Source organism: Schistocerca cancellata, chromosome 1 (assembly GCF_023864275.1).
Source record: "Schistocerca cancellata isolate TAMUIC-IGC-003103 chromosome 1, iqSchCanc2.1, whole genome shotgun sequence".
In the NCBI taxonomy this organism is placed as follows: domain Eukaryota; kingdom Metazoa; phylum Arthropoda; class Insecta; order Orthoptera; family Acrididae; genus Schistocerca; species Schistocerca cancellata.
The window spans coordinates 801,928,606-801,942,420 of record NC_064626.1 but is presented as its reverse complement, the minus strand read 5'-3'; the positions used below and the strand labels follow the sequence as shown (position 1 = coordinate 801,942,420).

At 36.9% G+C, this 13,815-nt stretch overlaps 1 protein-coding gene across 1 annotated transcript in view; it reads left to right on the top strand.

The window, feature by feature from the left end:
- Positions 1–10,857, top strand: part of LOC126187907 (WD repeat-containing protein 74) — a 109,003-nt gene extending 98,146 nt beyond the window's left edge. The window contains exon 7 of the mRNA XM_049929265.1: positions 10,404–10,857. Coding sequence (XP_049785222.1) covers positions 10,404–10,583 — 180 coding nt within the window. The 3' untranslated portion in view covers positions 10,584–10,857. The remainder of the gene's footprint in view (positions 1–10,403) is intronic.
- Positions 10,858–13,815: the final 2,958 nt, after the last annotated feature.

Below are 13,815 nucleotides of genomic sequence, written 5' to 3'. Positions count from 1 at the left end.
TCAGAGTTGAAGACATATTTCTCGCTGTATTGTTCAAATATTGAAAGCAATGTAGAATGTACATAACTCATAGCCAGAGTCAATAAATTGTTTTTAACTCTGTCATTTCTTTTCATGAAGTGCTGCAGCTCGTCTGTATTTTCAGAAAATTCATTACACATTCGTGTTAAAGTTCATTAGTTCCTTCCAACATAAAGGGGACATTCTGAGAGGTAGCTTATTTGAATCAAATGAGCAAAGCAGTCTTTGCATTGATCTCTCTCATTCTCATTCATTTTCTCTCTGGCTCAAATATAGGGTTCACTCAAATGTTGCTACAATTTTTTCCCTGTGTTTAAACATTATCAACAGTGTACAATTAGCAGTGCCTAAATATTTACAAATTTCTGTGTTTAACTTTTATTTTGTATCATGTTTGTTTAGTATCTCAATCTTCATTTTAAGCAAAATAGTAGTTTGTTTTTGTCCCAAATCCGCTGCCATTGCAAGTAAAAATTGTAGTATCTCTATTTGAAAACAAAAAAGTGTAACTATTTAGACATAAAATTCACTTATTTCAAGACTTAATTCGCCAGCTCTGAAGCCCCAACACTGAATTAAAAAACTGCAACCATTGTTTACTTTGTTCCTTCTGATAGAAATAAAAAAAAAGTCATTGAATCTGGATGATACTTCAACTGCAGAATGCTAGTAATTTAGTACGGGTTACAAACAGTCTTGTATGCAATTGTAGTTATTTATTTTTCAACTCTGCGTTTTGCCTAATTTAGGCATCTTCAGGTTATCTACATAGAAAACAGAGAACAAATACATCTTTATTTGGTATTTCTTAGAAGGACCCTTTAGTCAGTGTAGCCAAAGGGCATCATTGAATACACGTTTCGCCTTATTTAGGCATGTTCAGGTTATCTTCATTTGGTATTTCTTAAAAGGATCCTTTAGTCAGTGTAGCCAAAGGGCATCGTCAAATATATCAGGCCAACACCGCCTTCGTTAAACTCAGTAAAAACTTTTCTAGAGGGACGCAAGTGACACCAAAATCTGCGTAACGCGTTCCCGTTCACAGGAGCGAGTAACAGAATGATATGGGGGCTCAGGTAGTAAACATAATGCTGTGGTGCATTATGTATCATGCGGGATCAGTGCCATCTCTTATTAATTTATTTGGTATATATCTCTCAATCGCCATTCAGAGGCAGGCTGCTAAATTTGTTACTGGTAGGCTAAAACAGCACGTAAGTGTTATGGAGATGCTTTGTGAAGTCAAATGGGAATCCCTGGTGGGAAGGTGAAGCTCTTTTCGAGAAACACCATTGAGAAAATATTGAGAACCAGCATTTGGAGCTGACTGCCACACAATTCTACTGCCCCCAACATACATGCTCATAAGGACCACAAAGATAAGATATGAGAAATTAGGGCTTAGACAGAGGCATATAGACTGTCATTTTTGCCTCACTCTATTTGTGAGTGGAACAGGAAAGGAAGTAACTAGTATGGAACAGGGTACCCTCCACCATGTACCATATGATGGCTTGTGGAATATCTGTGAAGATGTAGAAGTATGCTTACATTGTCAGATTGGAAGGAATGGAAGTTATCTCTTAAGCGAATTTTTATTTTTATTTTTATTTATTTATTTTTTTTATATATTATGCATTTATTTTTGGTGGATTTGGGTGATACATTGTTCAGTCATGCTATAGGTTAGGGCAAATAAAAGTGGTCTGGAGAACAGAGTTCCAGGGTACAAAGAAGCACAGCAGAAGGAAGGAAATACAGTACTAACCTGACTGTAGTATATGTTGAAATTGACCACCATTCATCTGTTAGCCCTTTTGGGTCCTGATCAGCAAGTTATTGAAAGCAAATCAAAGTTGCTGGAATTGCTGCAATTTCATCCAAAAAGTTCTGTGGCAGTTCTTGGAGGCTACAAGGATTGTTGCAACACATCTTACACTTGAAGGCTCCCCCACAAAGTAATTGGATGCTGACAGATCAGGTGACCTGGGTGACCAGCTAGGACTGTGACCAGACTGACCTCAGTTAACAACTGAGAAGATTGTGTAAATGTGTTTCCAGGTTTGGCTGGCTGTTTGGGCAGTTGCTCCATCCTGTTGGAAGTAACTGTAGGTCTTTTCCTCCTCCATTAATGCTGCCAAAGTGGTATCCACTCATCTGGGCCACTTTCATTTGCCCCTCCCAGTACAACTATCTTTTGGTCACTAATACTCAGTTATTCTGGTTGTCAGAACCCATACTGACTCACAGAATTGTCTACTTCAAAATCACTAGAAGGTAAAATACTTGTGACAGCAATAAACACTCCATTATCAACTGTATGTATTTATTCTGTCCTTTTTTAACACCTTAGACCCTATGTTAACATTTTGGCCAGCTTTCGGTACCTATAATGATCTGAGCTCCAGTGCTTGGAGCTGTGTTATTTCCCAACACTGCTGTGACAGTTTAAACTGCAATACCAGTTGTTGTTAGGTCTACCCTCTCCATGTGTTTGCCCTTCATACTTTTAGACTAACACCCTTCCTATAGTTTTCCAAGACCCTCTGACCTAAAAAGAAAGCCACCCAGTCCCTTCCACATAGCCTCTGCTACCCGTGTAGGCACTCCATGTGTTTAGTGGATCCCTGATGTATTAAGTGGAATCAGAAAACCCACCACTGTATGGCGCAAGTCGAGGAATCTGCAGCCCACACAATTGCAGCACAGCACCATTTGAGCCTCTCATTTAGACCCTCCACTCAGCTCAGTACCAAAGGTCTGCAGTTAATCCTTTCGACAATACTACAGATGTTGAGCTCTGCCTTCATCTCGCCAACAAGACTGGCCTTCTATACCCTTCAAATAGCAGCCTAAAACCAGGGAGAATCACTTCCATTCAGAACCAACACATATCATTGGTACCGACAATACAAAATGATCTAGAGAGAATTTCTGTATGGTGCGAAAAGTGGCAATTAGCACTGAACAAAGAAAAGTGCGAGGTCATCCACATGGGTACTAAAAGAAATCTGATGAATATTGGGTATACAAAAAATCGCACAAATCTAAGGTCTGTCAATTTGACTAAATACCTAGGAATTACAATTACAAGCAACTTAAATTGGAAAGGCTACATAGATGATATTGTGGGAAAGGCGAAACAAAGACTGCGCTTTGTTGGCAGAACACTTAGAAGATGCGACAGACCCACTAAAGAGACAGCCTACATTACACTTGTCCATCCTCTGCTGGAATATTGCTGTGCGGTATGGGATCCTTACCTGGTAGGATTGACAGAGGACATCAAGAAAGTGCAGAGAAGGGCAGCTCGTTTCGTGTTATCGCGCAATAGGCGTGATAGAGTGTCACTGATACGATATGCGAGTTGGGGTAGCAGTCACTGAAACAAAGGTGGTTTTCTTTGTGGTGAGATCTATTTACGAAATTTCAATCACCAACTTTCTCATCCGAATGCGTAAATATTTTGTTGACACCCATCTATCTAGGAAGAAATGATCATCATAATAAAATAAGAGAAATCAGAGCTCGAACGGAAAGATTTAGGGGTTCCTTTTTCCCCACACGCCATTCAGGAGTGGAATGGTAGAGAAGTAGTATGAAAATGGTTCGATGAACCCTCTGCCAGGCACTTAAGTGTGAATTGTGGAGTAATCATGTAGATGTAGAGCCACCACCTGCAGCTGGCTGCAGTCTGTGTGCTTCAAGGCATCCAGAAGCACCTATTCTACATCTGGGATGTCTCCTCCCTGTATGCACTCAGAGTGCACTCTGGATGTTTTCCTCCTTGACAGCCTATCCCTAAGAGGCCCTATTAAGCACCTAATGTTAGAACTCCCTAATCTCACCTTCTGGGACTACCTAGATCATGTAGGCTGAGAGGCTTCCACTGAAATAGGGTAAGAAATTGCATTAGGCTTGTGATCTTTATCAAACACAGGCAGTGCCTGAAACCTGCTCATGAGATGAAACTGAGAGGCCTCTAATTGGCCCCTCAGAAACTTTAGTCCAAGCAATATGGAGACGTAACAAGCAATATATGTGTAAATAAATAAAATATTTTAAACTAATCCTGATATGTTGCATTTATTTAATTTTTTTACTAAAAGTAATTAAATACTGAAGTAATGAAGTAAGTGCTAAAGAAACCAGCAACAAGTATATCATAAGAATCAATAATTAAGCAAAACATTTAATTTATTACATGAAAAATATAGATACAAAATTGTTAAAATGGTGATAAAAATAGACAAAATGTAAATTAAATAAAAATTAAATATTTCTTGGGCTATTTTGCTTCTGTAACATTCATGTTTATCTTGTTCAAGCTACCAAAGAGTAAGTACTAAAGGATTTTTCTAAATTGTCCAGAAGCCAAAATATGAAAGATTAAGTAAGCATGTGCTAGTTGCCCCCACACCACTGCCTGCTGCAGCTGACACATTCCACACTTACATGCTTCACTTTATTACTCAATTAATGCTAAAAATCAGTGAAACATATCCTAGTATTTTTTCTTGAAAATGTAGGTATTCAACATTAACCTCCATCAAGGGCATTGCTGTAAAATGTTAATGCCATTCACTAGACTTTTTTTATATCTAGTTGTTAGCAATTTCTTTTTTTTTAAGTTATTTTGTATAGTTAATAATAACATTCCCAACAAATGTGCAAGGTTTTCAAAGTTATTTTTTAATAATTGCAATTGATAAAGCACAACTCTTTGCAAAGAAAATAAGCCGAAACTGTTATTGTATGGCCATCCCCTGAGCAGATCTAGCCAATCATCAGGAGCACATGCATCTCTCTCTCTCACTCACTGACTCACGCGCGTGCTACTTAACAGCAAATAGGGAGTATGAGAACATGGATATTAACAAGTTATAGTGAGCCAGATTTTTAACTTCTTTTTATGTATATTGAAACACAAGAAAGCAACTGTTAGTTACAAAAAAGCAATCGATAGATTTTTTTAAAGCCTATAACTTTCTTGTTTAACATTTTTTTCACTCAAAGTCATAGTTTTCACTTATTTAAGAAAAACTATTTTTTGTGATTTGAGGATTTTTTTGGGCCATGTTCACCACCTCTGATCAGGTTTCATGAAAAAGAAATTCTATACTGTGTTTTCAGGTATATATACTTTCTTTTCAGGTAATAATTTTTGTGAATTTAACATTAGACCATAGAATGCTTGGATTACTTGGATCCCCATGTCCCGTGCCCAAGGCCCCACTTCCCCACTGTGATGCCAATTGGCCTCAAGCTCTAATTATAGATTATTATAGCATACTTGATAACTGATTGTGTAGTATAACTTTGTAACTATAAATTAAGTGGAAAATTCAAGTCTTTGTAATTATTGCTATCATGAAATTATGTTGCCTGTGATTGTATACAAGAATTTGTAAATGAGTATGAAATATCTTGAATACTCTGTGTCAGTCTAGTGTTTGAAATCAGGAGCTCTTTCTCAACAGCAGAAAACAAATATTAGAACAATTACGTTTATCTGACCATGCCCATGTGCCCCTCTTTTCAAAAATAAATTATTAAGGAGAGTTGGAACGACCTATCCCAACAGTGTTAAATTTAGTGACTTGGCTTCCCTGTATTTCAGGAACCACTGTAGCCATTGACATGAAACTTTTACAGGACATTAATCTAGATGTTCTGAGTCTACCCAACCACAATAATTGCATTTCAGCCTCTGATTTTGGAAATACAATCTTTTAATTACACATTTAAAATTGTGTTATTTGTTTTGTTCTATAATAATAACAATTGATAATAATTAAATAAATAATTAATTAAAAGGAAATCTACAAAATGAAAAGTAAAATGAACCTAAATATTTCACACGCACACACACGCCAGTTTCTTAGTCTCCATAATGAAAATTATTTTTTTGGCAGAAAATGCACATGATATTAGAACTACATAAAAAAATCACTTCACTCCATAGTTAATTCTACTCTTTTTTACCTTTTTTATTGTCTGAAGTGAAGGTCGGTAGACTCGTGGCATACTGAAAAACGTTTAATTTGGGTTTCTATAATTTCAGGGAAATTACTAACTGTCTTCTCACCGCGCGAGAAAATTTAGAATAGTTTAATTTAATTTCATGGGTATTGTGTTGGCAACGTAATAAAAAATGTAGTAAAGCAAAATCTGTAACATTTATAAATTGTGGATTGATGATCGTTACTATGAAATGAAAGCAGAAATGCCAAATTAAATAATTATTATTTAATAAAAGAAGTTTTTTATACTGACATCTGACATCTCACAGTTTTGAACATAACAAAGAATTTTTGTCGTACTCCGGCCAAATACGTTGAAATAACAATAATCTTAGCCTGACTCTGTAGCGAAAGAAAAAAGTATTCATAGTAAAGTCATATCAGTAATCGCAATTGGCGGTAATAATGGCACAATTAAACAAATTCCTAACAGGAATACAATTTCAATTCATTTGAATAAAATAAGAGTCTGATAGAGTAAGATGCTGTCGGAAAGGTGCACGACTAAAGAAGAGAAAGAAAAGACAAGCACACATACTTATATAGAACAAAATACAAATGGTAATGCTATGCCACTCTCATTATCCTAGGCGTACATATTCGCTGACTTGCAGCGCAGTTCATTGACTCAGTAGTTAAATTACATCTTTAACTCTTGATATTTCAGTAGGAAAGGAAAACAGTATGTTATTACGTCACAGGCAGGGCACAGTATTACAGTACGTTATCCTAAATAATTTTAATTATACGTAACATTATGTTCTTCTTTTAGTTCAGTAGACTCAGGATATGTATGTTATTACTCCCAGAAAATTTGAATACTTTACTCAAAGTGGTTTCTGAGAGTTAGGGAAAAATGCAACAGAAAATGTAAATTTTCAGGAATGACTTCTAAAGTTTCAAAAGACTGTAACTCAGTATATGCTTAATTTTTTATTTTTAGTCACTCAGAAGCACCCTGCACCATATTCTATGTCATCCTCTTGATCTTTTTCCAAGTTTTTTATTCTTTTCTTCTTTCTGGACTCCTTAGTGGCCAACTGTGCTGCATTGTCTGCTTTATCAATGCGAACTTTGTCCATTCGTTCAAGTTCTCTGATGCAGTTTGCTCCAGGATTAATTCCCATATGCTGTAGCACTTTCACCCTACCAGTGTTGCCGTCATTAAAAGCAATAACAGCATCACTGACCCTCCACTTTAGTGTCTTCATTCCAACAACAAAAATTTTGGATAAGGAAGACTATATAAGATTATTGAACAACTCATTGGGATTTTGAGTCTGACCATGCAGACACTTCTTCATTAATTCAGGATTGGTCAGGTCTCTGTAAATAGGTTTTATGATATCCATGACTGCTGCTGGGATGGAATGTTTATGGCTGTATGAACTGTTTGAGTGCTTGTTATTGCGGTAATTGCACCATTAATCAGGTCCTCGAGGGCAAGGGTGGTTACTGGTTTTTCATCAGGTGACAGTGTGTGGAAGAAGGTAGCCCATACTGCCTGCTTTATTTTCAACAAATCTTCAGTATTATTTCTAATGGCCATCCCATAATACTGCTGTAGTTCATCAATCATTTTGTCTGTCAGCCTGCCTCTTATGGGTTTACCATCAGAAAGTTTCTTGTCTCTCAAACTTTGTTTCAACTTCCTCAACCTGGTGCCCATCTTGTTCTGGACATGACCAACACATTCCAATTTTGTGATAATCTTCTCACAATAAGGCTGAGCAACTACTACACTGTTATATGCTTTTGAGTCTCCATCATGTAAGAACTTAGTGTAACACACTCCCCCTTCCTTCACAGATCAACTAAAAATTTCAGTAGCTGCAGAGGCCTCCATACCACCACTTGTTCCTTCATAATTTCGGTCACAGATATGCCCTTCTTCATTCCCTGATTTACAATTATAGCAATGTTTGGTTAAAATCTGGAAATCTATTACCTTGCCAGTATCCACACTGGTCACCGTAGCAACAGAATTCTTAGAACTGTAGCTGCACTTCTGCCATTGCCATCAAAAGCTACTGGTATGTCAGTCACATCATTATTTATTTCAACAGCTTGGTTTGCAGCACCCTTCATTGACTCACACGCAACAGATTCCACAGCACCTCCAATAAATCCTGCAAGGTGGGCGTGGCATATTCATCACAGCAAACATTGTTTCTGCTGCAGTGTGTCCTTTACCGATAGCTCTCAATCCATAAAACCACCTAACATTTGCTTCAGAATAATTATCTTTACACTTAACAGAATTCCAAAATGAATAAGTATATTTACAACTGGCACAATTAATGATAAGTTTCCTGGCTAGTCCATTTGATACAACACACACATCTGTGTAACACTCTTGTTAGGATGTGTAAATCTATCAGAACGTAACCTAACCTAACATTTACATCACTTTCATTTTGAGAAAACTGTGTATCAGAATGTTTTATTTTAATCTTTGAAGCACTAATGGATGTTTCTCTAGATACTGACAAGTTTACCTGTATTTCATTGCCTGTAACTTCACATGCCACATGTTGAACACAGTGTTTCCGTTTATTCGAAAATCTATTACCATGAAACCCATGTTTCTTAAAAACACTTCGTATTGGCATCATACTTTACTTTTTGAGAGATTTACCAATCTTTTTGTCACTTTTCCTTGGCAAAACATTAGCACTTTGACATACAATGCATGTTTATACTACGAAATGATATGATACTGTTTTTGACAGTGCTACCAATACAAACACAGTATTTAACCTTTATAACACAGTAGTCCACAGCCTTCTATATAGAAAATTATCAATTTTATTTGATCTTGAAGCAATGTGCGTAAAAATTTACTATTTTCAGATGGTGTAGATTATATTAAAAAAAAAAAAAAGACTACTTCCCATGTGAGTTTATATATATATATATATATATATATATATATATATATATATATATATATTTGCCTTTACAAATGTCTGCCTGTGTCTTGTATGTATGGATGGATATGTGTGTGTGTGCGAGTGTATACCTGTCCTTTTTCCCCGTAAGGTAAGTCTTTCCACTCCCGGGATTGGAATGACTCCTTACCCTCTCCCTTAAAACCCATATCCTTTTGTCTTTCCTTCTCCTTCCCTCTTTCCTGACGAGGCAACCGTTGGTTGCGAAAGCTAGATTTTGTGTGTATGTTTGTGTTTGTTTGTGTGTCTATCGACCTGCCAGCGCTTTTGTTTGGTAAGTCTCATCATCTTTCTTTTTAAATATATATATATATATATATATATATATATATATATATATAGAGAGAGAGAGAGAGGGAAACATTCCACGTGGGAAAAATATATTTAAAAAGAAAGATGATGAGACTTACCAAACAAAAGCGCTGGCAGGTCGATAGACACACAAACAAACACAAACATACACACAAAAATCTAGCTTTCGCAACCAACGGTTGCCTCGTCAGGAAAGAGGGAAGGAGAAGGAAAGACAAAAGGATATGGGTTTTAAGGGAGAGGGTAAGGAGTCATTCCAATCCCGGGAGCGGAAAGACTTACCTTAGGGGGAAAAAAGGACAGGTATACACTCGCACACACACACATATCCATCCGCATATACACAGACACAAGCAGACATTTGTAAAGGCAAAGAGTTTGGGCAGAGATGTCAGTCGGGACGGAAGTACAGAGGCAAAGATGATGTTGAAAGACAGGTGAGGTATGAGCGGCGGCAGATTGAAATTAGAAATTAGCGGAGACTGAGGCCTGGCGGATAGCGAGAAGAGAGGATATGCTGAAGGGCAAGTTCCCATCTCCGGAGTTCAGACAGGTTGGTGTTAGTGGGAAGTATCCAGAGGGAAACATTCCACGTGGGAAAAATATATTTAAAAAGAAAGATGATGAGACTTACCAAACAAAAGCGCTGGCAGGTCGATAGACACACAAACATACACACAAAATCTAGCTTTCGCAACCAACGGTTGCCTCATCAGGAAAGAGGGAAGGAGAAGGAAAGACAAAAGGATATGGGTTTTAAGGGAGAGGGTAAGGAGTCATTCCAATCCCGGGAGCGGAAAGACTTACCTTAGGGGGAAAAAAGGACAGGTATACACTCGCACACACACACATATCCATCCACACGTACAAGACACAAGCAGACAAATTGCAAATTTTATAATGAGGTAAAAATCCAAAAATGTGAAAAAAAAATTTTTTCCATTCTAGCTCCCTTTTATATGGACAGTAAATTAACCATTAAACCGTAAGATTCTTCATGTGATTGAAGTACAGTTGCAGTGAATGAAACATATGATGAGACATGTTTAGTATTTTAAATGAATCTGGCATAATACTTACATTACTTTCATTGCAGGGGTACCAAAAAATGAAACTTAATTGTGTCCTGGTGAGGTCTCAGATGATACTCCCAGACATTAAAGAAGAAGAACAAGAAAAACAAAATGATCAAAAAGTGGATAGTGATGATGATATTCAAATTGTCGCTGAATATGACAGTCTCTTTGATGACATGGCTGTTCTTGAGGAAACTTGATATGTTGTGTCTATAATATTTACATGTGTGTTGGGCGTTCTGTGCATCTCTGTGTTTCCTTATTAGGAGAAAACTAAGTCAGGTGACTTATTTATGTTTCAGATGTGTAATTTAAATGTTTGTAATTAAACATTTAGCACATTTGTTGTAATAAATATAACTGTGATGGTTGTTTGATCAACTGATATTTGTATCATATTTGTGTAATAAAGTGTGAAACTGCTGTAAGAAATATATAGTCTCTAAAAATTATTAAAAAGTTTAGCTTAAATGGGATATGATTGTTAAGTGTATGTAGCTGTGACTACACGATAAAAAGAACATCTAGGCAAGTAAAATTATCAAAGAGCAAGTTTTGCAATTAATTGCTATTTTTTTGCAGTAATTTTTGTAATCTAGTATGTTAGTTTCATGTATGCTTGAGAATTATTCACTGACAATTGTTCTTTTGTTATGGTAATGAAATCAAGAATTTCTTCAATGTGAATTTCCGCTCATGTTAATTTGTTGGTATACACTGTAACTGAGAGAAGACACCAAAAAAGACATAAAGTCAATGAAGGTAATGGCACAAATGACTGATATTTCTTGCAATTACTTCTGATAAACAGGAGTAACTTACTATAACTGGGGAAGCAGCAACTTTTTTCTTAAGTAGTAGCTTCTGTCAAAAGGTGTCCAATGTGATTATGACCGCACAACAGGAATTAACAAACTCTGAATGCGAAATGGTAGTCGGATAGTTGGTGTTAGATACATAGGACATTCCATTATGAAAATCAGTAGGGAATTCGATACTCCGAGATCCAAAATGTAAAGAATGTGGCGAGAAAACCAAATTTCAGGCATTACCTTTCTCCATGGAAGACGCAGTGGCCAAAGGTATTCACTTAATGACTGAGAGCAGTGACATTTGCGTAGAGGTGTGTCCTAACAGACAAGCAACACTGCATGAAATAACTGCAGAAAGCAGTGTGGGACATGTAACGAATGTATCCATCAAGACAGTGTGGTGAAATCTGATGTTAGTGGGCTATAGCAACAGGTGACCTAGGTGAGTGCCTTTGCTAACAGCATGACATCACTTGCAGCACCTCTCGGGCTCGTGATCATATCAGTTGGACCCTAGAGAATTGGAAAACCATGGCCTGGTCAGATGAATCCTGATTTCAGTTAGTAAGGCTGTTGGTAGGGTTTGAGTGTGGTGCAGACTCCACGTAGCCTGTGACAAAGCAAACTGGGGTATTTTTACTTCTCCTCTTGTTTTGCCATCTGCCTCCTTAAATTTGTTCTCTTTTAACTAATTACCATTAACATACGTGAGTATAATCTGCATTTCCATAAGAGAGAAAGGTTGGCCCTCAGTTTTAAAGAATATAACACCAGATCTATTTTCGTGCTTAGTTTTATGTATGTAATTGATTTTCTAATTTATTTCCATTATGACTAGTTAGTATCTTTTGTTATAGGATAAAATCAGTAATTGTGTACTAATTACAAACATTTGGAGGAACAACACTTTTGCAATTATGGATGGCTATACAGGCAGCATAGCTCAATATTTCTGCAGGGGACTTCCAACGACTTGTTGAGTCTATGCTATGTCGAGTTGCTGCTCTATGCCGGACAAAAGGTGGTCTAACACAATATTAGGAGTTATCCCATGACTGTTGTCATCTCAATTTATATATATAAAAAGGAAAAAGTTTTAAGCAAAAATTTTGGAAAGTTCTTGACGGATTTACTTCAGATTTTTACACGATAGGTTAATAAACATTAGGATAGACATTGGCTTCACTCACTCACTCACTCACTCACACACACACACACACACACACACACACACACACACACACACACACACACACACACACACTTTTGTATGAAGACAAGTCATACTTATAACATTGTTAACAAAAATCTCTAAAAGTCTGTGACCGATTTGCTTGAAATTTTTAGAAGGTTCTCTAGTAAATGTTGACATGATAGTCTGATAAATATTTTTTTAAATAAATACTGTATTTTATTCTATATAAAGACAACTCATTGTTAAAGTTATCAAAATTCCCTATCTTGATCGATTTACTACAAATTTTTACAGGGTGCTCTAATAAATATTAAACACACACACACACACACACACACACACACACACACACACACACGTGCACGCGCGCGCGCTTACTGCACAAAGACAAGTCATTAATTAACATTGTTACCAAAAATCTTGAAACCTACGTGGAGTATTTACTTCAAATTTTTTACAGTGCTCTAGTAAACATTCCGACACATTGGCTAGATATTTTTTGGTATATAAGGTGTATAAATATACAGGATGAAGCGAAATTCATGCATTTGGGCTTCGCAGCGCTACTCCTCACATGTCAGCGATAAAAAAATGTCTGTCACAGAATTTTGTCTGGCAAGTACATCCGGTAGAAAAAGGACATTAAAGAGTGGCAATCTGGCAACACTGTAACCCACTTTAACCACATGTATGGTAAGTACCTCTGTCAGCACATATTAGTTGTGCTGTACAGTTGGTGCAGTGGATACAGTTTTTGGTTAGCATGTAGGAGGTCAAGGGTTCGTTCCTGGGTTGGGGCGCATTTTTTTTTTTTTTTAATTTCTAATTTTATTCTGACATTTTATACTGTAATATGCACCATTTCTTAGAGGTCACATGTATCCTAGATTTACAACATTTTGTAACACTGAACATAACAAATACATGGTTAGACAAATAAGAAATAGACAATTGAAACAAATGACCTGTCATAGGACAGAATAACTACAAAAACAATATCAATTTCGAAATACTAAAGCTGAGAGCACAATGCAATAACACAACATCTACTTTTCATTTATATACATTTAATATGAGCGCTCAGATGTTGCACATTAGCAAACAGTGACAATAATAATGTCCATATTAATGACCACATGACCTTCACAACATATTCTGTTGTCCTCAGAACAACAGATGCTCAAAGTGCCCTCCCTGCAGATCCAAACATTGCGCAACCTGCTGGATCATACAGCTCTGGACCCTTCGCAGCAAAGCTGTGTCCACAGTAACAAAAGCAGCATAACACGCACCACCACTTCTTGCACATTCATCAGCGGACTAAAGTACACTTGCTTCTTCAGGTGTCCCCACAGGTGGATATCCAGGGGATCTAGGTCAGGTAAACATGTGGTCATACAACTGGACCTCCACGTCTGAGCCGTT